Source organism: Gambusia affinis, linkage group LG16 (genome assembly GCF_019740435.1).
Source record: "Gambusia affinis linkage group LG16, SWU_Gaff_1.0, whole genome shotgun sequence".
Classification (NCBI taxonomy): domain Eukaryota; kingdom Metazoa; phylum Chordata; class Actinopteri; order Cyprinodontiformes; family Poeciliidae; genus Gambusia; species Gambusia affinis.
The window spans coordinates 11,215,705-11,243,202 of record NC_057883.1 but is presented as its reverse complement, the minus strand read 5'-3'; the positions used below and the strand labels follow the sequence as shown (position 1 = coordinate 11,243,202).

The window sequence follows — 27,498 nt, the reverse complement described above, 5'->3', positions numbered from 1 at the left end:
TATGCTTCAATTTATCAGCCATTCAAGTTCATCCAGCTTGCCATTGGAAGATATGCCTTAAAATTATATGGTCAAAACACCCACCTACCTAATAACTGTGCACATGGTGTATATATTTAAAGTTGTGCTGTGTCATAACAAGACAAGTTATAAAAATGAAAACCCAAATTGTGCATCTGTTGTGCAAATGGAATTATATTTTTGCAGGTGACACTACATCAAGAAGGCGGTTGTTCAACATTAAATCAATTCACATTAAACAATTTACTATTGTGTTAAATGCAACTGAAATAAGGCATGTGAATGAAAACAAAAGGGAAAAAAAAAACAAGGTTATGTGAGGGACAGAAGGCCTATAAAAAGAAGTCCACTGTCTTGGTTATCTACAAGGAAGCACTTATCACGAGCAGCCAGGTCCACACTGTGACTGATGGCCCCTGCAGACCATGAGTACGAGCACATTATCTGGTCCACACAGAGCTGCTCGTTAAACACAAAGGCAGAAATATGAAGCATTGTTTCCCTGATTGTCACCCTGTAAAATATTTTATTTATTTTTGCGCTTGAAAAAGAGCGAACACTTACTGCTTTTATACCTAAAAACGGAGACACAGTCATTGAAGTGCAGCATGTAGTAGTACATGCAATATTTAAAAGACTTAGACCAAACAACTTTGAATATAACCAGCATGTTTTTAGCAGTAATTTCCTCAAAAGTGTAAAATTCACATGTAAAAAAAACACATGGATTCCTTCAAAATGCACACTTTCCTTCTCCTACACTAGAATGTGATTTCTTGAACCAAATTTTAGAACTATCTTGCTTTAATTCAGTTTTGCTGTTCTTCCAGAACACTTTTTGTTCAATCAATCAGATTTTAAATATCAAGCATTTTCATGCAGTCGTAAGAGAAGTTAAAAACAAAAACAACAAAAGTATTCTTAAGCAGCAAAAAATGCTTAAGAATTGACAAGGAAAAGACATTATATGTGTATTGAGGAAACAGACGGGAGATGAATAAGTTCATAAAACATTCAATACGTACCTGAATCACAAGCTGTTTAAATGAGAACATAGCATATAAAATTACAGTTCTTTTATGTTATCAACAAAAATAGAGCTTAAAAAACAAACTAAGAAAGACAAATATTATTACTGGGAATAAAATTTAAAAGACAGAAGTTTAAGTCAAACTGAACATTGAGTGTCATGTGGCAAAACATGACAGAGGAGACTGCTTTTAGATGACAGAAGGCCAATAGTAGTGGAAGCTGATGAGCTACAGCTGCTGATGACCACACCAGGTCACAGTCTGGCATAAAGTACATGAAAGCGTCGATCACCCCTGCCTTGCATTTCTGGCTGGTGATGGTGAAATGGAATATAGGGGACATTTTCTAAGCATGCGTTTGGCTCCTACCGCACCTACTTAGTATGATTGCTGACCATATCCGTACCTTTATGACTTCCGAACACTGTGTCACTGTTCTTTAATGACTGCACAGATCTCAATTCAGCGCAGCTTTTGGATTTATTAATACAGGAGCCAGATCATCGACGTGCAAGAAACAAATCTGCAGCAAAGACATAATTCTAGGACATCAATATGAACTTGTTTCAGCAAGTATGTCTGAAATTCAGTTGAATCTAGACCATGAAGAATGAAGGCAGCGCTAAAAGAAAAATTGGCCATACTTGGTTATAGCAGACTGTAACTTATAAAGTGATCTGTAAGTGTATTTAACTCCAAGTACAGAAAATACTGGTTTAAGTTTAATATCAGGTTAATGTAGACTGCAATCCCTTTTGTGATTCATCTGTTGGAGTGACCACTACAAAATGTCTGCATGTGTCTTGGCCTCTTTTCGGAATCCTCTTGATAAATGCTGCTGCCTTCTTGCTCGAATAAAACCCAGAAGGTCAACGCAGAGGAAAAAAGGGGGAAGAGACAGCAAGATAGAGAAACTGAGGGTGAAAAAAGTGTCTTTGCAACTATGATGACATACATTGTGAAAGCTGACAAAAAAATGCACGTTCATCTTAAAAAAGTTCCATGGCAAAACAGGAATTTATGGAGTAGACATGCTCACACCTCATTTTACTCGAGGCTCTCCTCTCCATCTCCGAGTGTCAGTGGCAATGAAGAGACAGGGGGAGGAGTATATGCTGCTGCCGTTCCCGCTCCTCGTTCATACACACGGCGGCCATGTCACAGCAGCTCTTACGCTCGGCGATAAATGATAAATTTGGATAATGCGCATAAACAATCCGACTAAAATAAACAGCAGACACGGAGGCTTAACCTGAGCTAAATCCTCAGGCTGCTACAGCCCTGCTAGTGACGATTACACCCCAGACGCCTTAAACAATGCGCCAAGACGCACACCCTTAAAAGCATGAAATCCTTGAAGCATCAGAGCCGACTTGTCATTTGCCATTAATATTCCACTTTGCTTGGGCTTTGGGGGCCGGCATTGCACTTTTGTGTGCTGCTGTGCCCTAAAACAAACACTTGCAAAGCCCTTGAGGAGCCACCACAGTGTAGCTATTTTTCTAGCGGAGGAATATTCTACAGGAGGATGTGACAACAAAGGAAACAATAAGAAAGGCCACGTTCCTGCACTGCATGGGACACCATTTATTATATACAGGAAAAAGGCTATGTCACTTCTCTACCTTAACTCAGGAAAACTGAATGACGAATATTTTAAAACAAACAAATAAATAAATGAAGTCGCCTGACCTGCATTTATGAAAAGTAATCGAGAAACATTACTGAGGTATTTGCGTTTCATCTCATCTCTGTTGTATACATCCTGACAGGGACCTGAGGTAAGGGGAGGTGGAACACAGGTCTTAGAGGTGTTACTTTGTCACCACAGAAGCGCCAGAACCTGTCTTCAGGAGCAGCCTGTAATGTCCAGCCAAATTGTGTCGTCAAAAGCAATGACCTGTGGGCACCCACTCTCAGGTGACATCCTGTATCTGCTTTAGCTCAGTGATGCGCCAGCTGCAGAGGCTGTTAATACTCTTATCCTTCTATTCTATGACACAGGCCTACACAAGATGACAGTCAACAGGCACATATGCTCGCTACAAAGTGCCTTGTAAAAGTAGTCATATTATTTGAACTTCATCATGTAGCAAACACAAACTTTAATGTATTTGATAAATTTATGTAATACACCAACACAGACGCAATGGTGAAATCAAAGAGAAATTAATATTTTTTTGTTTTTTAATAAATAAGAATATGAAAAGTAATGTGCATTTGTATTCAACTCCATGCACTCTGCTACCACTGAATCCAGCGCAACCACTTGCTTTTAGAAGTGACCTGATTAGTAAAGGGAGTCCACCTGTGCGTAATTTATCCTTACTTTAAATCCAGCTGTTCTGTGAAGGCCTCAGATGTTTGTTATGAAGAATTAGTAAGCAAACACAAAAACCGCGGAACACTGCAAATTAGTCAGGGGAAAGAAAATAGCAGCAACAAAAGTATGACAACTGCTAATCTGCCAAGACACGGTCACCCAGCGAAAATAAAACAGAGCTCTATAGCTCTAGAGGATCTGAGGAGATCCACAGCTCAGTTGGGAGAATATCTCCACTAATCTGCAGACAAACACTGGCAATAAAAAAAGTCATTAAATGAAAAACTCTTGTTTGCAGCAAACATGTATGAGAACACGTTAGATGAGAGCAAAATGAAAGCTTTTGACCTACACACACAAATATGTCTGATGGGAAACTAAGAAAAAATTAAACACACCATCCGCATAATGCCGAATGATGGCGGTAGCATCACGCTGTGGGGATCATTTTCATCAGCACACAAAGAAAAGTAGATAGGAACTGTATGAAAGAGATCTGTCACTACATACACAGCAATCCTGAAAGAAATGTCTCTTTAGAGACTCCAAACCAGAGCCCTCAACACAGCAAAATACAACCACTGCTACAACAGTTATCTAATGCCTTAAATGGTCCACTCAAAGCCCAAACCAAAGCCAATAGAGACTGTGTGGCCGAGATACGACAACATGTTAAGACACTTCAAAGAGCATGCAAGGGAAAGTACATGTGACCCGTGTCAGCAACTATGAAGAAAAGTCATAAAGATTGAGCCACAATCAGATACTTTAAGGTTGGTCTACAATTCTCAAGCAATCACTATCAGAAATGACAAAAATCCCCAGATAGGTATATCCATGCAAAATTATAACGAAAGGTATTTTAAATATAAAAATTTATTTGGTGCCTCAAATCGACTGACATCCTGAGACTGAAGTAAAACCTTCAGTCTAATGTTAGATATATAACCACAAAAAAATAAAGGGATAAAATACAAGATGCACAATTTCTGTGGTGTCAGTGATCGTAAAACATCATAAATCACGCATCTATCAATCTATTTGTTAGCGTGTCAAGAAGCAGATTAGCGATGCTGTAAAATCATCAGAAAATGGTTCAGAATCATTATTTCATCAGTAATAGTAGATTGCTTTCATTATATACATGAAAAGTGTATCACAAAACTCCTGAGGAGAAATCTGAATGATCAGTTTGTTCTTCAATTTTCTGCTGCAGTTGCACAATTTACACCTTTAAAAGATGCAACTTTCAAACAAAAAGACCAAAATAAAACATCACATCTCCATGTGCAGTCAAAGCTCAGCAAATTTCAAAGTGGTCATGTACAGCAGAAAAGTCTTAACCCCCCATTTCATGTGAGAGAGAAATGAGGCATACAGCCCATTATTTTGCTATAAATCATGTTTTGTGGATGGCTGACAGCTTTTTATCAGATCTAACCTTTTCAAGCTTCCATTATGAGAGCTAACATTTTCAACTCTGACACATTTGCACTTCATGAATTGCATAGCTGATTTATGTTGGTTAGGATTGTGAGGGTCTGGACTGGCACCTAAACTCATTTTGATCTGGTTGCATTTTTGATGAAATCGCAATTTTACATAGTTTGAATATCTAAGGGCTCGTCTTATTGCCAAGATGTAGTATATCGTAGTTAGAAATATTTATTCAGACAGACCATAAAACTGCATTAAGCACGTGACAACTTAGAACTACGTGTATTGCAATGCACAGAAACAATATGAACTCATTGAATTTTGCACAATGCAACACAGTCATCACTGAATTATGCACACAGAGCGTTCACAGTGGGAACAACATTACAGTGCAGTCTGTAAAACATTGTGCAGTTCAGGTTGCACTGCATTTTTCCCAAATGAAGTTCTCACCAAATATAGAAACAGCAGAGTCCTCTCTGTTCCAACACAAACAGAATTACAACTGTGCACCAGAAAAAACCCCCCAAAAAAGTATAATTTTTTTTACTAGCATGTAAACTAGCAAAATTTACAAAAATCACTTAACTCTGTTGAATAAAATATGTAATGATTAAACAACATAAAACTAATATTTTTACCATTAAAAGTCGCACAAATAATTTTGATTCAAAATGTATTTTTATGCACTCCTCACATTGTGTGCAAAACTATGAAGATGGGTACAGAGCCGAAGCTTAACCACTGCAAAACATGCCAACCATAACTAAGTTCACCATAATCAAAACAGAACAGTTAGGGTGATGCCACACAGGAGTACATATTTCATTACATGCTGTGTTTAACCTTACACACTTCTCCTAAAACACACAAGAGGCTCATTATGTGTTTAATATTCACAGGCAGGTGAATAATTTTTATGCAACTCTGATAGTTGGGTGAGATGGATCACTCAATTATCTGAACATCCGTCAGAGCAGAGGGCTCGCCGGCTCTGGAATGCCACCAGCTAAAGATTGATGGCTGGAAGACACCAATAGCTGCCGCTTCACCATCTCATCCAGGCACTGGGCCTGAACGCAGCATCTGAGTCTGCACAAGGCTGTTTTTCTCTCCATTTTTCCATCCTCTTTCTTTTTTCTTGGGAGCATTGTAGGTGAAGCGTCATTACCCCTCACTCCACTGAAGAGGGGTTCATTATGGGGTTAGTGCGTTGGCAAGACTATTGCTTGGATGATAAATGCAGTTGTTGAGGGCTTTGGAGGGAAAATCAGTTATGTGTGTTTTTTTTTCTTTTTTTTTTTTTTCTTTCAGTCTACAAAAACATGTCCTGACTATACTTTGCTTGAGGGCAACTGAAGAACAATTAACACGAGCAGTGGGTGAAGCAGCTCAGTTAAAGCAAAGAGGGAATTCATGAAAAATAAGCAAATCACTGGAAATGTCAATCAGGAGCAATGAGGTAATTACAAAGAGTGGTGTGCGATTCCAAGGGCAATAACAAAGAAAAGCAGTTTAGAGTCAAGGTCTAAAATCAGACCTTGAAGGATGAAGGAATGGACAAATAAACCACAGGTCTGTCCTTCAAAGACTCTCTCAGAAACTAAAACCAAATAAGAGGTGACGTTAGAAGCATGAATCAATCCAATCTCTCCCTTATTGCCCGTGTTTCAATTTGAGAAATAATTGCTATTTCACATTCATTTTTCAAAGCGCAATAAACATGCACACAAAGATTGTAAACAAAAAAAAAAAAAAAAATCAGGCATAATTTTTAAAAAGTTACAAGACTTCTGAAAAAGGGGACATTTACAGAACTTTACTTTGTTGTCCCCATAATGTGTAATTTACTACTGAGGAACAAAACTGGACCTACTTAGCCTGCTCCATAATACAATAGAACAAGACAATATCATCTTTATCATCCATCCATCCATCCATTTTCTTACACCCTTCTTCCCTAATGGGGTCGGAAGGGTTGCTGGTGCCAATCTCCAGCTGCGCAGGGCAACACAAAGACATACAAGACAAACAACCATGCGCACACACACACACCTAGGGAGAATTTAGAGAGCCCAATTAACCTGACAGTCATGTTTTTGGACTGTGGGAGGAAGCCGGAGAACCCGGAGAGAACCCACGCATGCACAGGGAGAACATGCAAACTCCATGCAGAAAGACCCCGGGCCGGGAATCGAACCCGGGACCTTCTTGCTGCAAGGCAACAGCTCTACCAACTGCGCCACTGTGCAGCCCTCATCTTTATCATTCCATCATAAAGCTTCTGTCTATTTAATTTAAAGAAAAGTTTCTTTGAAGATGAATTTACAGAATTGATAGAGTCTTACATCTGAAATTATTGAATTATTATTGTTTGAAACTCCTAGTTTGAAACAAAAAAATAAAATAAACTCATCATTAATTAGCATCTTGACCTTGTCACCTGCATCCAAACAGCTTAATGATACCCAAATGATACTCATGATTAAAACTCCTTTGAAGTCAAAGCGGCAGGGGAACGCTTCGTTTCCACTTTGACAGCCAACAACAGTAATTTTACATAATTTACTCCTGGTCTACTACAAGCAGAACGGATTATATGACCTTGTTTCATCACTGGTTATGATCCGTCATATTTCATAGGGATTACTGAAAACAATAGGCATGACCAACAGACACAGAAATATGGGTGAAACAAAGTGTTTTTAAAACATTAAAAGATTTAGACACATTTTTATGACTAATCTCGTTAGTCACAATTATTCAAAAGAAAGACAAAACTATTTTGCAATAGTTCAAGTACATGGGAATGAAATGTTCTTTTTAAAGGAACAAAATGAAAGGGAGGGACAAAATGGAAAGGATAGACAAGTGAACCATAGGTTTTCAATAAAATAAAATATATTTTTCATCTCTTCTACAACAAAGAAGAATACATATCATACTAGCTAAATCCCACAGCTTAATAGCACATTTCATATTGACCTCACTAGTTTTCAGCCCATTTGAAAGTCCATACACAGTTTTTTGGTCAGACATTTTTTCCCCCCTTAATCCATACAGAAATGTGATCCTAATGTGGAACTACACAAGAGCCAAAAACATACAAAGGCAGCTCGTCTCTGCTCGCTTTTTGGACACAGCGCTGAAGAAAGGCCCCTCCTGGCACTCCACCACCATGTCACTAAATGTCAGATGGCCATCACAGCTGATTGGGATCAGTGCTTGAGTGAGGAAGTGGAACCCAGAGCCAAATAAGGCATAGACGTGAACCGCCACTCCAACGAGTCTGTTTGCTATTACACAAGTCTCTCATTATATCCGTTTGGAAGACATTCTGTACACAGCTGACATGAATATTAAATAAATATTCTTTTCTACACCAACACATTTAAAAAGAACTGATTGACAAATCCAACTTATATCGCTGTTGTAGCTTTGTAATAAGAATCCAAATAAACAGTTTTGATGGTTTCTACATTTGTTTTAGACAGCACATATTCACACGAGGAAAAGAATATATATCAATCTTAGTTTTTCAAGTAGGAATGAAATAACCATTCCAGCAATTTATTCAGAAACTCACCTCAGTTTCTACAATGGTCAGACCACAAAAGCTTGTTCCTGTCCAAACGTTCTCATGACAACAGATGTAATGCATTAATCACCCACTTCCTAGCTTTCCTTCCAACACAATGTCTGCATTCTGCAAAACAATCGAACTCACAGACCATTCAGGCTGTAAAATCCTCTAATAACAGGAGTTGATGTGGAAGCAGTGCAATTCACAGATGAACCATGAGGAATTCTGTGGTAAAAGCGGCCCATACCAAGGAGGAAGTGGTGAGGGTTGTTGGATAGAGATATGAGCAGCTTTTACAACACTGCAAAGCTAGTGGTGGGTGTGTGGTTATAGAAAAGAAGAAGCAGATAAAATTATGGCAGTAAATTATCTCTTTTATTCAGATAAAACAAAAGGGTGGCTGACCTGTTCCAGTAGCTCCAGAACTGCTCATTGAGATACGTTCGATGGCTGTGATCGTCTCCGAAAGATGCTTTGCTCTCAATCCAATGTATGATGTGACCTTCCACAGCTTTTCAAATAAAAGAAGATTAGGTTGTCAAATAAATGTTGATACGTAAAAGAATCCAAAAGTAAAAAATACTTTTTTTCCTGTAATTGTAGCAAATTTTTAAGCTACAATTACAGGAAAAAAACTTTATTTAAGTAATATCTGCTGTAAATACAATAAACGGAAATTTCCCTTTTAATAAAAAAAATAAATAAAAATCAAGAATTTGTGTGTAAAGTGCACAAGCATTAATTTGAATAAGCATGACTTTGACCTAATAAAAAACTGAAATTTGCAAATTTATTATACCTTAAGTTTGGTTTTGTATTTTTTAGTTTTCCGAGCCTAAGTAAGGTCAGTAAATGCAATGCAGCTCGAGAGAAAAGGCTAGTATCGCAAGATTCGTTGTTAACGTTCTATTGTTGGTTATGTCTCTCACCGCTCACTGCCCGGGCATAGCTAAGCGCCGTCTGTGCCAGAGCTAGAGGCCAGAAGCCACATGGTTCTTACATGAGAACAACTCAGTTGCCGTTGTAACTCATCTGTTGCTGGAAGAAGTAAAGTTCATGCAAGAGACCCTTCTTTCTTGTCGTGTATCTTCACCTACACACACGCCTCCATCCCACCGGAAACCAAAAGCACAACAATACTAACCTACAGGAACCTCTAAGATGATATCCGGTGTTTTGTCGTAGCCCATAGTTCTCAGCTGGTTTTCATCTACAACAAATAAAATGAACAGTTTTCATAATATTTTCATTATATAGAAAATATATTTGAAATATATTTTCTATTCAATAATCTTACCTTAATTTCTATTATAAGTATGTTTCCAAACCATGATTATGGAAGTATCCCAAACCATTCTCACTAATATACTTGTAAAATTCCTACAATAATAATAACGGAAAACACTATAGCAGAGGACAAGAAGTTCAGTAAACCAACTATCGGGTTATGTCACATATTTGCAGTGTTTGCAGTAAAACATGTCATGTTTAATTACAAACCTTTCCCTTCAGGTTGCAGTTTGGCTTTTCACAAGAAAATATACTGCAGGAGGACGACTTTGGCATTACACCCTCCGTAAGCTTGACCCCTGACTGTGCAAGCCGCAGCCATTGTCCTTGACTTCTGGTGTGCTTTGGTCATTATATCTACAACACCTGATTTCTCCATTAAATCTCAGGCTGACCAGGTCATTCAGTTCCAAGGGCCTGCCTCTTTGTCTCCAGCCAAGCTCAACTAATGGGGCATGGAAAGGAATTGAGGAGAGATGGAGGGTGGCGGCGAGAAGGTAGCATCATCAGCCAAGGGTGAAGGAAGATAGCCGAGAGAGGTCAGTAAGGGCTGCCAGAGGCCTGTGGTACAAAGGGGCACCCTGAATGCAGTGCTGCAGTTGTAAATGTGTGTGTGTGGGTGTGCGTGTGTGTGTGTGTGTGTCACAGAATTGGAACCTCTACTCACACACACTGAGCTGTTGATATTCTCATGTGGATGTGATCAACTTTTTACATCAGCTTTGATTAAAATTAATGGGCCATCGCTGCTGTTGGGGAGCTTATTTCCAATCCATTTATCAGATGGGGGGTGAGGGTGTTTCACTGGCCCCCATGCCCCTCGAACTCTGTGTTAGAACAGTCCTCTGTGCTGCCCTGGAGAAAGGTCAGCTTTCCACGTCCAAATAAATGATATGGTCTCAATGACGGAGGGAATGACTTATGTTTCATCATTTATCTGACCTTGGAGTGATGGGAGGGAGGGAGAGTTGAAAATTCCACTCTACATTTTTTAACTACTTATAAAATACCGTGAGAGTAAGACAGTTGTGTCAACATTCATCAACCCCTCTGCAGACAAATTACTTCTTTATGGTAAGATGTTTGTTCGACCCTCTTGCGCTAAAAGAAATTTAAAAATATTTTCGAAACATGTCAGTTCCTGGATGAAGCACTCCTTAAAGAAAGATTCAGGTAATATTCAACTTACTAAGAGCAAATTTGGGAACCAACCAACAACAAAATGCTTTCTGTAAGAAAACAAAAACGATTAGCTACAACTTACTTGTCTACACATAAAATAATGGCAAAACTGTAGCGGTCAAATGTATGACAAAAACATTTTCAGTTTTGAAATTGAACTATATTAGTGAACCAATGGCTTTCTAGATTTTTATTTACCAGCCACCCAACATGACAACTAATTGTGTAAAAATCATGAAAATGTTGATATAGTTTATACCAGAAACTACATTAGAGTGTTTACCCAAAAACAAGAACTGCAAAACTAAAGTTAAAAATGTGATCAGAAGTTTGATAACTGACTCACCCAGGAAAGAAAGGTTTCTCTCCATCAGCTTGTCACGGAGTAGCACCTCGTGCTCCTGGCCGACTGCGCTGAGAACAGTGTCAAGGATTTCAACATAGAGTAACAAAAGTATTTTTACTTACGGTAAATATTAAAAAAAATTAAAGTTAGATCTGATAACGTCATTTCTCAAACAAATCATTCCTATAATTTTCCGATACTAAATAAGTTTGCCGACAGAGTAACACAATTCTAGCTCATCAGCATTTTGTCAAATTAAGCCGTGTTTATATAGGCAAGCTCCAGTTGACTTGAGTTTCTATTCAAGTCAACACCACTGATGTTCATGGTAATCTGAATAAGAGAAGAGTATTGTTTGTGTTGCATTGCAATGATTGTTGTTTTTTACTTAATAAATTTACTTAGATTAGTTCTTTTCAGAAAGACAGAAAGATACTCTATTCAGTTTCCATGTTCTATTTAGTACCGAAGAGAATAGCAAAAAATGCTTAACGCAAACTTACCAAATTAGACTTTTTGTGTATTTCTTTGTTGCAAGAAATTTATTTCACCATCATAATGAAAAAATAAAAAAACAAAAACAAAAAAACCTGCATAATATGACAAGGTAAAAAACAATATCTTCACTAAGCAGCTATTAAGCTGGTAAGAAAAATGCAAAGTGAAAGCCACTTCCAACCAGAACAACAAAGACCATCAGTAATGTTTCAGGGGAATTAAATGTTTTCTCAAGAAAACTTTGTAGTGCTTTCCATTAATGCACAAAATAAAACAAATGTTATTTTGAGAAAATATGGAGTGTATTGATCACTTCATGTTCTCTGTACATTTTTGCAGAACCTACTTTAAATAATGCATTTCTAAATAAATGCCATTTTGAATTAAAATGAGCAACGGTTTGTGCCATAGAGCAAAATCTTGTCTGTAGTCCCATGCCACATATGAATAGATTATTATTTAAAAGGACAAAAGCATTTTCTAATAGGATTACACTTTAATAGCCAAAAAGAGGTTATGCACACATGCATAAAAGAAATCTTCCTCTCATGGTTATGTATAGCTAGTGTTCCTTGAATGCATACAACTGTGGGGCGTTGATTATGAACTACGCGGCAGAGTAGCAGATTTTGAGCTGACAATGAGAGGACTACCACAGAATGGTAAAAAGAAGGGGGAGGAAGAGGAGGTGGGCGGCGCGGGACAGGCTTGACTGGCTGTGAACAGAACAACCGAGCACCACTGCACTCAAGAAAGCCTGGAGAGAGACAACAACACATGCATACACATTTACAATCATTCAAATAAGTCTCCTCCCCCAGGAAATATTTGGTGTGCTACCCAGCTGGTTCCCCCCAAAAAATCTGGACTCCCTTACGCTAGGGGCAAAGTCAGCGTCCTGCTAGTCGGCACAGGTGTTTACAGTGTTACCAAGGACAGCAAAAAATATTCAGAATTTATATCTTTACACAAGTATGCCTGACATTTTTTTTTTCTTTTGCATCAGAAAATTTTCGGTCTCCTCTCCTGAATTCACATGAAGATGCATTTATATCAGCCTATCCACTCCTCTTAGTCTTCCCTCCATTGCCTTCGAGCCCTCGGATTGGTGAGAGTAGGACAGCAGACAGGATGAAACGCTTCACTCTGCGAAGCAGAACTTTTATGTCAAGTGAAGCCAGACACATCTCATCCCTTTTCAATAGCTCCTCGTCAATTTCAAGCTTAAAATTTTATGGGATAGGATACTGTTTGATGCAGTCTACCAGCGGTCCATAACAGCAGTCATTTATTGTGCACTGAAAAAGAGGGAAAAAATATTACGGCACACAAAAAGAAAGAAAAAAAAAAGTGCTGGTATAAGGGAAGTAAGGAAAGCTCATACAGTGCTGAGAAGAGAGGGAAAATAAAATAAAGTAGATGCTGGCAGATTGGCACACATGACCGCTGGCTGCCATCAGAAAACATCAACAACTGATGGCATGTGTCAGAGAGGTGCAGAAGTATCCTTTCAAACCTCATTGTCTATGAGTGAAGCGTTGGTTAAATAATGGGGCAACAAACATACATTTACTCTAAACAAATATGTATTCTTTAAATTAAGATGAATTAAACCAATTTATTAGTTTTTGGTGGAGAAATGTACAATCCTTACTTGGTAGATGTTATTTGCAAGAATGTGGTCCTGAATTAGTGACGGCTCCTTCAGCATGTTGTTTAAAACAGTTTTGGAAGCTGAAATCAAGATGAGAAGGATAATTAGGAGAAAATAAACATAACTCTTCATTAGAGATGCACCAAAGAATTGGTCGGAGATCTAAATCTCACAATTTTAATAGGTCATATCTCAGAAATGAACGCATTTTCTTTTTAGTGAAAGCAATAAAACAGATTTCTTCAGTGGAGCTGCGTGGTGTAGTGGTTGTGCAGAGGTCCCATTTATAAAGGCCACCGTTTCTAGACCTCGTCGTGCATGGTTCAACTTTTGACATTCCTGTCTGATCACCATGAATAACAAGGCCAGACAAAGAAAATTTAAAGCTACCACAATTTTCAATCTATGAACACATACATCAACTAAATGTACTTTGATGTATTTTTTGATCTAGCATAAATTGTAATTATTTTTAAAAATCCTTCATTTGCCAAGGACTAAAAAACATTCTTTTTTGAAACTGTTTATATTTGTCATCTTATAAACAGTCTTTCAAAAAACACAAAACAAAAAAAAAACCAACAAAATCTGACAAGATTGGTGGTCAGGTTGGAAAACCTTAAATCTGTATCAGTAAAGAAAAAAATATAATTGCATCTTTATCCAATCAGAAAATACACTTGCAAAAAAAAAAAAAAAAACTCTCGTCTTAAATAGAGAAAAGAAAAAGTTCATATATTCCATCACACTGTGCAAATATAGACTGCAAAAGCAGCCGGAACACAGTGTATACAGTTAGTGTCGTATATCTCCCCTTGTCTATTAGAGAGCTCATGCAGATTTTCCGTAGATAAATGTTTCAGTCCACAGCACAGCCGCTTCATGTAGTTTATCTTTGTTATGAACGTGCAGTATTCTGCATCTTTCATCCCATTCTTGCTTGACTAACATTATAAATCAGGAAAAGAGAACATGCTGGATTGACTTGGTGCTAGAAGCAAACGCTAAAAAATTCCTTAAATCACTTCTTAAAAAGATTTGAATTAAATGGATTGTATCATTGTGTGACGAAACGGCTGAGGCGTGCCATTTCAGTGATATATCTATGGAGGAATCTGACAGATGTGCAGTATTGCAGACAATGTGATGGGATGTTTCTATTCACATTTCAGGCATGGATGGTGTAGGCACCAATATGGTAGAGATTCTCCGAATCCACCAGAGAAATGAAAACGCCATAAATGCGCTTAAAATGTTATGGTAAAAAAAGAAGTAAATTATATAATTATTTAGCGTGCTAAAAAATAAATAAAAAATGGTACATAACTAACCAATGTCAAGTCATTTTTGCCGTCAGTTTTTACGACAAATGAACAGGGGGTCATAGTAAGTTATTTTTTTGTAAAACTGATATCCAAATGCTGTCACACTATAATTTTTTTAAGTAAGTCTCAACTTTTATTATGATCCCTAGATATATAGGCGATTGCTTTAAGCTCGACAGCTTGTACCTATGTTTGAGACTCTTATTTTGAAGTAAAACAGGAAATCAATCTAACATCAACTAAAGATTTTGCAGCTAGCTGGCTGTGAGCATTTGGCAATAACAGCAGTGAAGAAGCCTCAACCACTTTTGACTCAATTTCTAAGCAGTGACGATACCAAGACTGGCCAACTGTTACCTACTAACAAGGCTACAGTCGCCATCTGTTTCATAGTTTCCAGTTTAATAGGCTATTTAGCTGTTTTATTGAGTCTGAATTTAATCTAGTCCTCTCTACTCTAAAATCTGATAGTATATTTGATAGCATACAATCAAATACCTTAATAGTAAGGCACAAAACATAGCCAATATATGGTAAAGCTGCACAATCAGGATATATATATATATATATATTTTTTTTAATTTATGTTGTGCCCTTTGTTGTGATTACAATAAAGGCAATGATAAAAACTAATTTGAAATTCCAAGTTATCAGCAAGACAAATCCATCACTACTTACACTAAAACAACAAAACAAAATAAAAACCTGATCAATCATCAAAAAGTCTACTTCATGACACCATTTATGATCAATTGTGCTGCTAAACAACACACAGTAGCTATGCTCTATCATACTTTATTTTAACATTTATCTAAGTAATGAGGCAGTTTGATCAGGAAAGGTAACAATCCCAGACTTACCATAAGTTTTTTGGGCGGGTTTGCAAACATATTCTATTGAAGTTAATTGTTATAGACACAGGATGATTAGTTCTTACGATATATTTCCCACTGTGATTATATGTAATACAATAGCCATCTCTAATATAAGAGCATAATCATGGCTAGAATATTCTACACACATTACATATTCGTTAAAACTGTTAGATCTTGTAACCTCTGGGCTCCCCCACAAAGTAGGTTCTTAATTTTACCCAAATTATTGCTAAAGTCTCATCTTGTTCTCATGAGTTCAAAACCGTGCATCGTTTTGACTGGTGAGCTGGGTGTATCGTTAGCACCCCCCACAGAGTGAACAAAGACAGATGTGATCCCTTCCTTCAAATAAAAAGTATGGAGGGAGGAATGAGAACAAAGCCTATTTAGCACATCTCTCTTCTTTTTCATCTGTGTCTTTGTCTCTCCATTTTCCTGCTAAAGCTTTATCGTTTTTTTTTTTTTTCGTCCTATTGCAACCTGTTTTCTATCTCTTCCAGCCACAATGCTCCACCAACCCACCCCATAACCCCACAGTCCCCTCTTAGAGCTGCAAGGCACAGGGGCTGTGCTTTATTTCGCTGCTCATTTTTCTCAGAGATTGGTACCTTCACACTCAGATCCATACCGTGCTCGTGTGCAGTGCAGGCCGTGGTGAAGAAAGAGGGTTATATTTTCCCCTTGAGTTAGGACACCTCTTGACAAATGATAATGGATAATCAATAATGTGGGAAATATGAGGCAGCAAACTTTATGAAGCTAGGAGACATATTACTCCCCAACAACACTGGTTTCCCTTAACAAAGTCACTACTCGACTGTGCCTAATAATCTGAAGGAAAATCAAAGGACCTGCAACCACATCAGCAATATTGGCAACTTATTCCACTTTAATGGCATTTTGATTGATTTTTTCCCCCTCTTCCTAATGGTCGTTTTATAGATTTGACGCTGCTTCTGCAAAACAGTAGCGTGTAATAAACCTCCCTGAAGGCAAACCTAGGCCATTACAGCTCTTGTCTTACCAGCACTCATAATTGGAGGTTGACCACCGCCACATTTTGGTCTCTCACATAACGCCTACACACGTCTACAACCAGACTTCTAGATCTCGTGTCTTTATAGCTCTTTGGTATTTTTCATCGATGGCCACAATAAGTGATCCGTAACTTTTTTTTTTTTCTTTTTGAGCGACGGGGTTAAAAATAGCAATTAATAAGTGACCTTGGCGCCGACATTGTAGAATTTCAGCCAAGCATTGACCTGATGAAAATGGAAGGCCAGGCTGCTAATAAATCAGGATGCTTTTAAAATGAGTTTACCCTAATGCTCATTCATCACAGGCTGTAATGCCATTTGCAGGCCGGGGATTCGCGGCTGCACACAAACACAGCAGTAAATAACAACAGGGCCCTTCGCATCCTTCGCATCGTTGCAGCCTCCGACATCAGCATACATTTATTAAAGACGCCCCCGCCTTGCACAGCGGCACACCTCCATGACACCCGGAGCTCCTCTCTACTACTATACACACACACACACTCATTCCTTTTCAAACATGTGCATAAAAAATGTGCAGGAAAATAAGAAAAGGATAATCTCAAGAACACCAGGCACAGAGAACAAAGCCCTGAAGCACAACTTTGCACCTTGTAAACATTCACCAAATTTACTGTAATTGTCCCATGTTGGAATAAATTCTTACTAAGGCACGGTATCACACCGTCAACATCTGAGCAGAAAAAGAACAGAGGAGAGGAGAATAATAGATGTGAAACGCTACGCCTCCATTGGGATTTGCTAAAGAAAACAACCAGTGTAAACAAATCACAAGTCTCTTGTCATATGCAACTCCAAAGCAAGATAAGCCATACACTGCAAGGTAAGAATCACACAACAATGATGTTAGATTTCACTGCCTACTTATGTGCAAACTTCTTTTCTGGAGAAAGTCATTATGTGGAAATCTAAAAATAAATAAATAATAAAACATAGGGAAACCTCATTAAATAGCAACATTTGTTGAGGGAGGACCCTGATAAACAGTAACGGATGGCAGTTCTTATTGCCCTCGACACTGATGAGCTCCTCTGGAAGTTTGTTTATTAATTAAAAAACCCACTTCTTTCCATCGGGCGGGGTGGGTGGGGGACAGCTACCCATGTTCGTTATACCCCCCGCCCTTCCAGCCCCCTCCAAGCACAACCCACTGAGCTGTGGAGGGGCGCTCGTTCATCAAACTTCATGGAGCAAGAGGAGAGACAGGTTCTGATAATGTGCGCCGCTGAAGCTGATTTTCCATGATGAATCTCGGAGCATATAAATTGGCTAATATCTGAAAACATTTACAGATACTAGAGGAATTGACTACTTGTGGGACATGATGGATGAGGCTCTCCAACGCTGGCCGACAGCTCCGCAAATCTCTGCGGCTGCCTAAAGCCCTCATTTGATTTTCCAATTTACTCCTTTTAAATTTATCCTCCCGCACTGAAAAAAAAAGCCCTGAAGATTGGAAGGAGGAAGAGAGTCAGAGATGCGCAGGAAGGGGAAAAAAAAACATGCTTTTTATTTATTTATTTTTTTAAACTGGTGGTGTGTGGGTGTTAGATGATAATATGAGGTAGTATTCTCCTGTACAGGAGGAACCCAGTCCCTGAAGAGGTTACTGGGGCAGAACTGATCTCCTTCCACCTGATTCTGCTTGATAGCAGTGAGATGAAACTTTACTTTTCAGTGTGTGTGTGTGTGGGTGTGTGGGCGTGCGTGTGCAGTTGTAGTAATATTAGACCTAGGGAGGCTGTGCTAAGAAGAGAGGCTTCCCAGGTCAGGCCATTAGACGGTGGCAAAGGCTGACTGGAGCTCCTATACTGAAAAGGAGTAATTAGTATACTTGTCAAGTGAAGTGCCATGGTGCTGCTTACCTCCCTCGCTCACACACGAGCGCATCCACACAGAGTTGCATTTGTGCCGACCGCTTCCCATTCTCACTAATGAAGAGCCCTTGCTCTCATTATTTGAAAAAAGGCTGCAATTACACAAACACCAGCTCCCCACAGCAGAGGAGTGCGAGAGAGAAGAAAGGAGAGGTGAACTCGGAGAACAATAACAATCATGGTGAAAGCTAAGAGAATTTTACTGGATAAAGCGGGAGTGCAATATTCAGTTCTCGGTGAGTTTTTAACAGCAAAACACTGGAGCCATTATGAATTCTGTCAAGGAACTAAAAAGATCATGGCAGACACTAACATTCTCACAGTGTTACAGTGTTAACATCAAACACAGGACATTTATAATGCTGCGTACAAGGCTTCTGTAAAGGAATGTGACAATAAATCTTAAAGGCAGCCGAATCACATAGTTACAAAACATGGAGTTGCAATCTAATCTGGAACTGGGCCTTGGGAAAATGGAAAAGGTCAAATAGCTCGCAAAATTGCCTCCTCAAAAAAAAAGAAGGAAAAAAAACTCTAAATCCAAAGGCACATCAGCTCCTGTCAAAAAAGGAATAGAAAGAAAGATGGAAAGATAGCAGGAGGGGAAAAAAGGAGAGCATGAGCTCCCCCAGTTTGTCTGCTGGTGACTTAAGGGTTTCTACAAATGCAGAAATACAATGTCAATAATGTGGTTGATGGGGGTATTTCTGTTACACAAAACAAAGTAAGCTCAGACAAGACAAAGATTATAATGTTGAAAAGATGTTCTGTCATCATTCTGCTCAATGGTATACTTATTATATTCATATACCTAAATATATTATTAAAATTGTACCACAATATATCCTGATATGTATTACTATGACAACACAGCTGATGATAAAAATATTTAAATGTATTCTTTCTGGCCAAAAACACTATCAGTTCACACAGTGTAAACCCTCATAAATATTGCTCTGAAAGTTATTAATGTATGCTATGCTTCTTCACAACATACATTTGGTAGTGCTACTGTTCGTTTAAGCCATACACAAAAATGACAATGTTTGATGATATTGTGGAGTATAAATCTGTCATTTGTTTGTGTCTCATAGAACTGATGATAAAAGCAGAAGTAACAACACAGAGCATTTTATGGGTTATTCAAATGTCAAAGTTGTCACCGGATGATGAGTTATGATCCAAATTTTTGGTTAACCATGAATTATAGACTACAGTCTATCCATAGAGCCAATATCATTTCCTTTAGTTAAGATTTTTACTTCACATTGTTCAGCTGATTCTAACATAATACAAATGTAGTATTAAAATAATTTAAAATGGCAATAAAAACATCAATTTTAAATAAAACATTGCATATTTTGCTCACTTCGAACTAAACTATGACCCTCTGCACATTTTTAATGTGCTTTGAACTGATTGTGTTTTGAATTATAAACAAAATCAGATTATTTTAATTCCCAAAATCACAATGAAAGAATGTCACAATCATTGTTGATCTAATTTATTTTAAAGAATTTTTAAAAACTTGAAGCTCCATCAATTTATTCCCCAAATGTTTTGCACAGAAACAACCCAACCCCAAGAGGAGTTTTCACGCATTCACTGGGATTTTCTCGACTGAGTGCACATGACCTTTCTTAGCCCAGGTGTCCAGTCCATTTTCATGAGCCAAAAACATTATGGATGCTGATATTCTATTCAATACACAATAAATCTCTTTTGAATATATTGATCAGTCACAAGCGCCATCAGATAGACTTTCATTCTGCTTGACTGATGCCCTTTCCAATACTTAAGCTGCGAGGGGAAGGAGAGGCAGATTGTTGGTGGTGTCATCATGTTGAGGTGTGGTGGCATCTGCAGCTACTAGGCAGGAGGGAAGGGAGGGGGTGCGGCTGCAGCCAGCAAGCAAAAACAAAACAAGGATGGTACAGAAAACAATTTAAAACTCTCTATTGATCCACTGCTGGTGATTGTACATATATTCTATAGTCCCAGAGGTCCCATTCCTGTTTCTCTTAAATGCAAGAGAAAAGAGTAAGGGAATAAAAACAACAACGGTGCTAGGCAAAGGCAAGCCACTCACCCAGTCGGGGGTAATGTCCCTTATATAGAAGTCTATTGATCTTTGCAGTGAGCCTGCCTGCCCTCCCTGCAGACTTCCACTAAAACGCAACAAACACAAACATATGCACGGTGAAATGCAGTCTGGGGCTGGAGGGGGCATGACAGATATGCCTGCCAATAGCACTGAACCAACCTGTTAGCTAATCGCCAGCAAAGACAATTATCCTTGCATTGTTTCATGGTGGAAACACATTACTGGGGCCTAATATACTCAGAGGGAGATTCGACGATTTGGCCGCAGCCTATGTGGGAAGCAATTCATGTGGAAAGGCCGAGTGGGTCAAAGGGAGACTGCAGTGAAACTCAGTCAAAACAGAACCCCCTCCTGTAGAGACACTGGGTTAAAGAAGGCAACTGGGAAAAGGACGACATGAAAATATAAACTTTTCCAAATCGTCCATATCTACGTTCTAGGCAGTAATAACAGAGGACAAAGGTTGAAGCATAAAGAAATTAAAAAGTATATACTGTTTGACAACCATCTAGTCCAAGAGATGCTTATTTATAACCTGCAGAAAGTGAGTTTTGCATTTCTTCTTTCTTTTACAGTGTGTATAGGGACTTTATGTGATAAACCAACATAAGTGTGTACAACTGTCAAGCAAAAAGAAAAGGGTACATTTTCAACATCTTTAACAGATCTAAAAAGTATAGCATGCATACGTATTCAAGCCAATACTTAGAACAACCATTAATGACAACGACAGCAGAAAGTCTTTTGAAATATGTAGTAGGTTTGCATACTCTTTCCATTTTTGAGAACTGCTTAAGCAACGCTCCACATGATGTTCAAATCATGGGATTTTGTCCTGTAGATTAACACAATAATCTACAGGACAATTCTCTACCCAATTAAATTAAGTTACAAACATGTACACTTCATTTATTATTTAGGTAAGGGAAATTTAGTTGTGCTACATTTTATTTAGATATATTAAAACTTGTCAGATTTTTACAGATTTTATTGAATATTATTCATTTTTCCCCACTATCACACAAGAAAAAAACTCCAAGTAAAATTTCTGTAAATTGCTGTTATTCCAGAAGATAGGTTTGGATACTTTTGCTAAACACTGCTCGTCTATAAATAAACTACCATCCAGGATGTTTTATAAGCTCCATCATCCTCAGCAATTAAAGTATGCTTTTACAATATGGAGATGGACTGATGCAGAATGCTATTATGTGCGGCGACTAGCTCTCCTGGATGAATGCCCTGTTCTACAAGCTGCTCAGACTGGTATTTTGACAGGCAGTGGATAACATCGGGTCCAAAGCAATCACATCTTTGACTTTGACAAATGGCTGTGCTGCGGTGACGTTGAAAATAACACACATCCAGTTTAATCTCTTTCTTGATTTAAATTGGAAGCACGTCTTTTTTTGACATCATGCGATTCTCTCAAAAGTATTGACTGCCCTGCAGACAAATTCAACTAGTTGATGGAAAAACTGAAACAACAAGAAACTATATCAACATCACCTTTTCAAGTTACAAAAAAAAAAAAAAAAAAAAAAAGAGGACAGGAAAAAGGTTTTATTTTTGCACAACAAAAATTAGAGGAAAGTAGCAGAAACGACTATCAAGGAGATGAACAAACTTTACATGTGTTTACACATTTCTGGAAATTCTCTTTGACAAGTTCAACAAAAACATTTGCTTCTGGAGTTCTGCTCTCCTGTGGTGCTCCATCAGCACTGGCGGGCAATAGTTTGCTTTTTCTGTCACAGTTTTTTTTTTAACTCAATTTCCTAGGCGCACAGCAGTAGATCCAGAAAAAGGAATCTACTGCTTGCCTGTAGTAAAAGGATGTAATAGGACAGTGGCTCCCAAAGTGCAGGGCGTCCCCCCTGGGGGAAGCAACATGGATGAATGAAAAAACAAAAAAAACAGTCACACAAAAGTGTTTCACTGTAAAGATGGTTTGTAGTGTGTTTTGTTGCAACCTGAAGTGTGAAATAAACTACAGGGGAGTTTGAAAACAAAATATGTGTACAGGTTTATGTCTGCGCGAACGATGTGTGTGCCCAATAATTTCTTTTTTCTCTTTTGTGGGAGATTTAATTGTAATCCATAGGGGGGCCCAGAAGAAATTTTTTGGAAACCACTGCAATAGGAGATTAGGGTGAACAGAGAAATAATTCAGAAGTGTTAAAAATAACACCAATGAGGCAAGGAAGCAATAATCCACGCGGCAGTGGAAAGCAAGGTGATTCTCCAAAGACTTAACTGCCCATCATGGGCCCTGGGAAATGGCCACCTCTAAATGTTGTCTATCTCTTATTAGAGTTGGACAGACTGAATCTACGGCTGATAGACTGCACCTCTGACTCAAATGAAGAGGTTCAACAGACAAAGTCCTACAATCAAGACTAGACAGAAGATTGTCGGAGTGACAAATGGAAAAGTGTTACTCACGCATTTCGCCGTCCGTGTCCTTAAGGAACAGATCCAGGATAATACGAGCCATCAGAGCAGGAGACAGATCCACCTTTGGACAAATTTCACAGCAAGAAAAAAATGGAAAAGAATTAGATTATTGTCTAAAAACTGAGTTATTGCTACTTTAAGATAAAGGAAAACAGCATCTTATCATACACCTTCAACTTGTTCCCATTTTACCAAATTACATACACAAACCTTAGTGTTTTTTATTGGAATTTTCTATGGACAGCCCAATACAAAGTTGAGAGAAAACAATGGTTTTTATTTTAAATAAAAACCTTAAAAATGTGCCGTGAATTTGGATTTGATGCAGGTCTTCACCAGCTTTGCACATCTAGACATTGACATTTTTGTCCGTTCCTAACAAAAATAGCTTATGTTCCCATGACTACCAGTTTCAAGTCATGTCACTGATTACAAATCATTTATTAATCAAGACTTGGGTCAAGTCTAAAACATGTTTATGCTTTGACCCAAATCAATACCAAGTTTTTTTCATAATGTTGTTTGTGCATCATTGTTCTCCAACAAACCTCTAAGGCCTTTCCAGTACAGATGGATTGATACTGAAATTAGGTTACACAGAAATTAACTTCATTTAGTTGTTAGATGACTTCTGAAGGTCTCATTTATGTTGGTATATCACACACAACCCAAATAAAATAAACTGAAATTTGTCACAACAAACGTAAAAATGTTAAGGGGGTATGAATACTTTTGCGAGCCACTTTGAAGAAACTGTTAAATCTCAATGAAGATCTGGTTTATGTGAAAAACATCAAAGTCAGACACATTCTGAAGTGCAAGGTTTTTTCAAAGAGGTTAAAAATTTCAGTGCTGAACTGACACCAGCTGTCTGTGTTTTAGTGATGTCATACATTATAATGATCTTAATGGCTCTAAATTGTATTATTGTATTGCTAACCTTTGACCTAAAGTTTGACAATCCCCTTGCAATCTGGTTTTTGAAACCCTTGCTTTGCAATAACCTTTTGAAAAAGAACAACAGCTTGACTGTTAGACAGCCGAGGCAGCTGCCTGAATTGCCTTAGCCTCTGTCAAAGACACATTCCCAGTCTCTCATCTTGCAAAGAAAAAGCACATGCTACATCCAGGCAAGAAAAATAACAGAGAGCTTTAATCATAGAATGATCACCGAGGCAAAACAGCAGCAACTAATAGGACACACCTCAGGGACAATGCGAATTGAGTCCCTAATAGGAAGAATAAAACCTATGGCTCTAGCACTCTTTGAACATGAAGACACCTTATAGGTGAGTGGTGTTTTGGTTTGAGTGATGAGAAGCCCTGACAGGTAGGAGAACACTAATGACTGATGCTGAAGGTCTCTACCAGACCATATTTTTATCTGCACACTGCATTCCATCAAATTTCAAACATTATCATTGTAGTGATCGGTTCACAACAAAGAAGCCTGTTGTTAAGGCAAACTTAATTAGACAAAGATAGTTGAATGAATGAATAAAACAACACATATATATGAAATAGAGATGCCGGCTTTCCTTATGCTGCAGTTGACCTTTATTTAAACATTGTATAGAGTACATACAAGTACGAACACACTCAGTCTCCCCAGTGTGGAGGGAATTAAAACACTGCTTGGAGACCAGCTTGTTATAAAGCAACATTCTTACAGCCACTGAACATTTTTCCCCTTGTTAGCATAATTGGAGACCAAAAGTGAATTTGCACTCAGCTTGCTGCAGTGAACAGAGTGTTTCATCTTTTCTCAGATGCATTATGATAATGCTAGAGGCAGAGATCCTTCTGTCTAAACAATGTCTTTATACCCACTATGGCATTTGTTAACATTTCCATAATATTGCAAGAAGATAGGAGCTTGTAAAAATTCCTAACATGTCTGTTATAATTAGGGTGTGGCTCCGCATCTTTATTAGGTCCACTGATAACTTTACCGCCTCTGTGTTTGCCACCCTAAACTGCAGTAGCCCTTTTTCAGTTCTAATGTTATTCTGATCATCTTCATCTCTGCTTTGCTTCTCATCAGCCTTTCTTCCTTTTAGCATTTATTGGCCTCCTGTCCCCTCACACCGTTGGATAACAAGAAAGTTGCAGATTCTAGAAAACTGACACGTGAAAAATGGCAGCATTACTTCTGCTGGTTCAGCCTGAATAAGTACCACCTGATTAGTTCAGGTACTTGCATCTCCTTAATTTTCACATTAATTAGAAGTCCATCTCCATTCTCAAGCCAGTATTCTCCAGTTTAGGAGTTTAACATGTGAATAAGATTAACAGAACTCAAGAATCCAGCAAACAAAATAATGATAGTTAAATAATGCTCCCATCATTTATCCAAAAAAGCTAATGGCTGTCACATAAAGTGTTCCACGAGCGCACCTGTACTAGAGCCTATGTGTAACATTTGCATAAAGATCCCCATAAAGCTTGAAAAACAGTGAGTAAAGATTCCCTTATTCATAGACTCTCTTCTGGGGACAAAATACCCGTAAATAGCTATCATCTCAGTTAATCTTTTTCCTCTTTTGAAGATATATTATCTCATAAAGATGTGAAACTACATCAATTAGCAGTCTGGGAGGGTATGAGTGCTTGGTTTAAATGTTAAGTAGCATATTAAAATGACAGTTAAATGGTTCATAGACTGCTATCTATGTGCTTTCCAGGAAAAAAAAAAACATAATATTTCAATTAAGAAGAAAGAGACTAATAGCTGTTAACTTTCTGGGCTCCGATAAAAAAGAAAAAAAAAAAAGAAAGAAACTGCTACGTTGGAAGAACTAATAACATTATGGTAAGTTATAAATTTAAATGATAAAATTGATTAGAAAATTTATTTCAATATATAAAAAAGAGAAGACTGAAAAAGGAAATGTACATTTAGTTTAGGCACGTGCTTTTATGAGTTTCTCATATTCTGGCCCTATTAAAAGACTATTTAAAAATAACCTTGTATAACATAAAGTGATTGCTTTAATCAAAAACACAAAGCTAACAGTTATTCATAGTGAATCAAAACGTAACAACTTAAGGAAACAAAGAATTAACATCCACCAAATTTAAAAGTTTTTAGGTGCTTATTGTGCAGAATATTACAGAACATATCATACTTTTTTGCTGCCCTGCTATCTTTAAAACTATAGCCACACAAATTACCCATTAGAAATAAGTTTCCAGAACTGTGGTTGTCCCCATTTTCTACCAAATACTAAAATTTGAAAATTAAAAGACAGGAAAATAGCTTTCTTCAAGGCAGCTGGTTGGAAGTGTGCAGCAAAATGTGTACAACTGGCAACGCTGTGATAAAAATGTTAGCATTTTAAGCTACAAAATTTTTAATACATTGGTACACATTGATACAATGATAAATGTAAGAATTAAAAGTTAAAAATGTATAAAGTGTTCTTTAGTAACACTTTGACCAAAATCTGCAACTGTTACAACAACCTTAACCCTTTTCCCAACAACACTCCAGTGCAGGAATATAAGATAAAAGGCTACTTAGAATACTAATCTCTCCTAAGGGACAAAGTAAAAAATAAATGATATAGCCTAAATAGAAGCCTATCCCACATCTATCATACAAATAGCTAACAATACTCTGAGCTTTTAAAGTAAATTCTCTGATAAATGGAGGAATGAACCACTGACCCTTTTCCTCACCTGTCCACACTTTGTGGCACCTCTGTGTGAACTGCAATTTGGAAAATTACAAAATAAAACAAAAAACTATTTTTACATCTGCCTAATGGAGCTTGAAGCTAATTACATTAGATAATTGGAAATGGAGAGAACCATTTTACCAATTTTGATAATGACTAACAGACAGGGGAGAAAATTAAAAAAATGAATCAAAGACATCTTTATCCATTCACACGAAGAGTATTAACTGAGTTTATGTTGTAAAGATGAGTAAATAAGTTAAACTAAGTGTTGTTACCTCATTTGCCAACTCCAGCAGGACAGGAGCAGTAGGGCGAACCTTGGTTTCATTCAGATACCTTCATTATAACAAAAGGACAACAGCAGTGGTTAGAAAAGGGGAGAAAAACACAGCTCACAAAGAAAGACAGCAGGGTAGAGGGGGCTAGATCAGGCTAGCCAAGACATGCTAATGTCCCTGATGACATTGCCCTGGGTGGCATATGGCAAGCTCAGTGCGGTTAGAACAGCACTGCTTGGAGGGCTTCAAATTTCCTTCAAGCCAGACAAGCATTTGATAGTTAGTTAACCCCTGCCGCCCAGAAAGCCTTTTTTCCCTCGCCAGCTAAAGCAGAAACTCCCCTCAGATCTCGCCAAGATCATCTCTGAGGTTTGCTCCTGTAAGTGGATTAGAAGTGCATTATCCAGGCATATTTTCTCCAGAACAATGGCTTAATAAGCTAGATAAAAGGCTAATTGCAATATGCAAAGAGGCTT

The 27,498-nt window shown here is 37.9% G+C and overlaps 1 protein-coding gene across 2 annotated transcripts in view; it reads right to left on the bottom strand.

Moving 5' to 3' along the window:
- cdin1 (CDAN1 interacting nuclease 1) overlaps positions 1-27,498 on the bottom strand; it is a 65,330-nt gene that overhangs the window by 23,200 nt on the left and 14,632 nt on the right. For both annotated transcript variants that reach the window (XM_044143401.1, XM_044143402.1), the window contains exons 5-11: positions 27,020-27,080; positions 23,050-23,122; positions 13,366-13,445; positions 12,960-13,009; positions 11,214-11,281; positions 9,540-9,605; positions 8,801-8,906 (exon numbers count right to left, since the gene is read on the bottom strand). In XM_044143401.1, the coding sequence (XP_043999336.1) occupies positions 8,801-8,906; positions 9,540-9,605; positions 11,214-11,281; positions 12,960-13,009; positions 13,366-13,445; positions 23,050-23,122; positions 27,020-27,080 (504 nt within the window). The remainder of the gene's footprint in view (positions 1-8,800; positions 8,907-9,539; positions 9,606-11,213; positions 11,282-12,959; positions 13,010-13,365; positions 13,446-23,049; positions 23,123-27,019; positions 27,081-27,498) is intronic.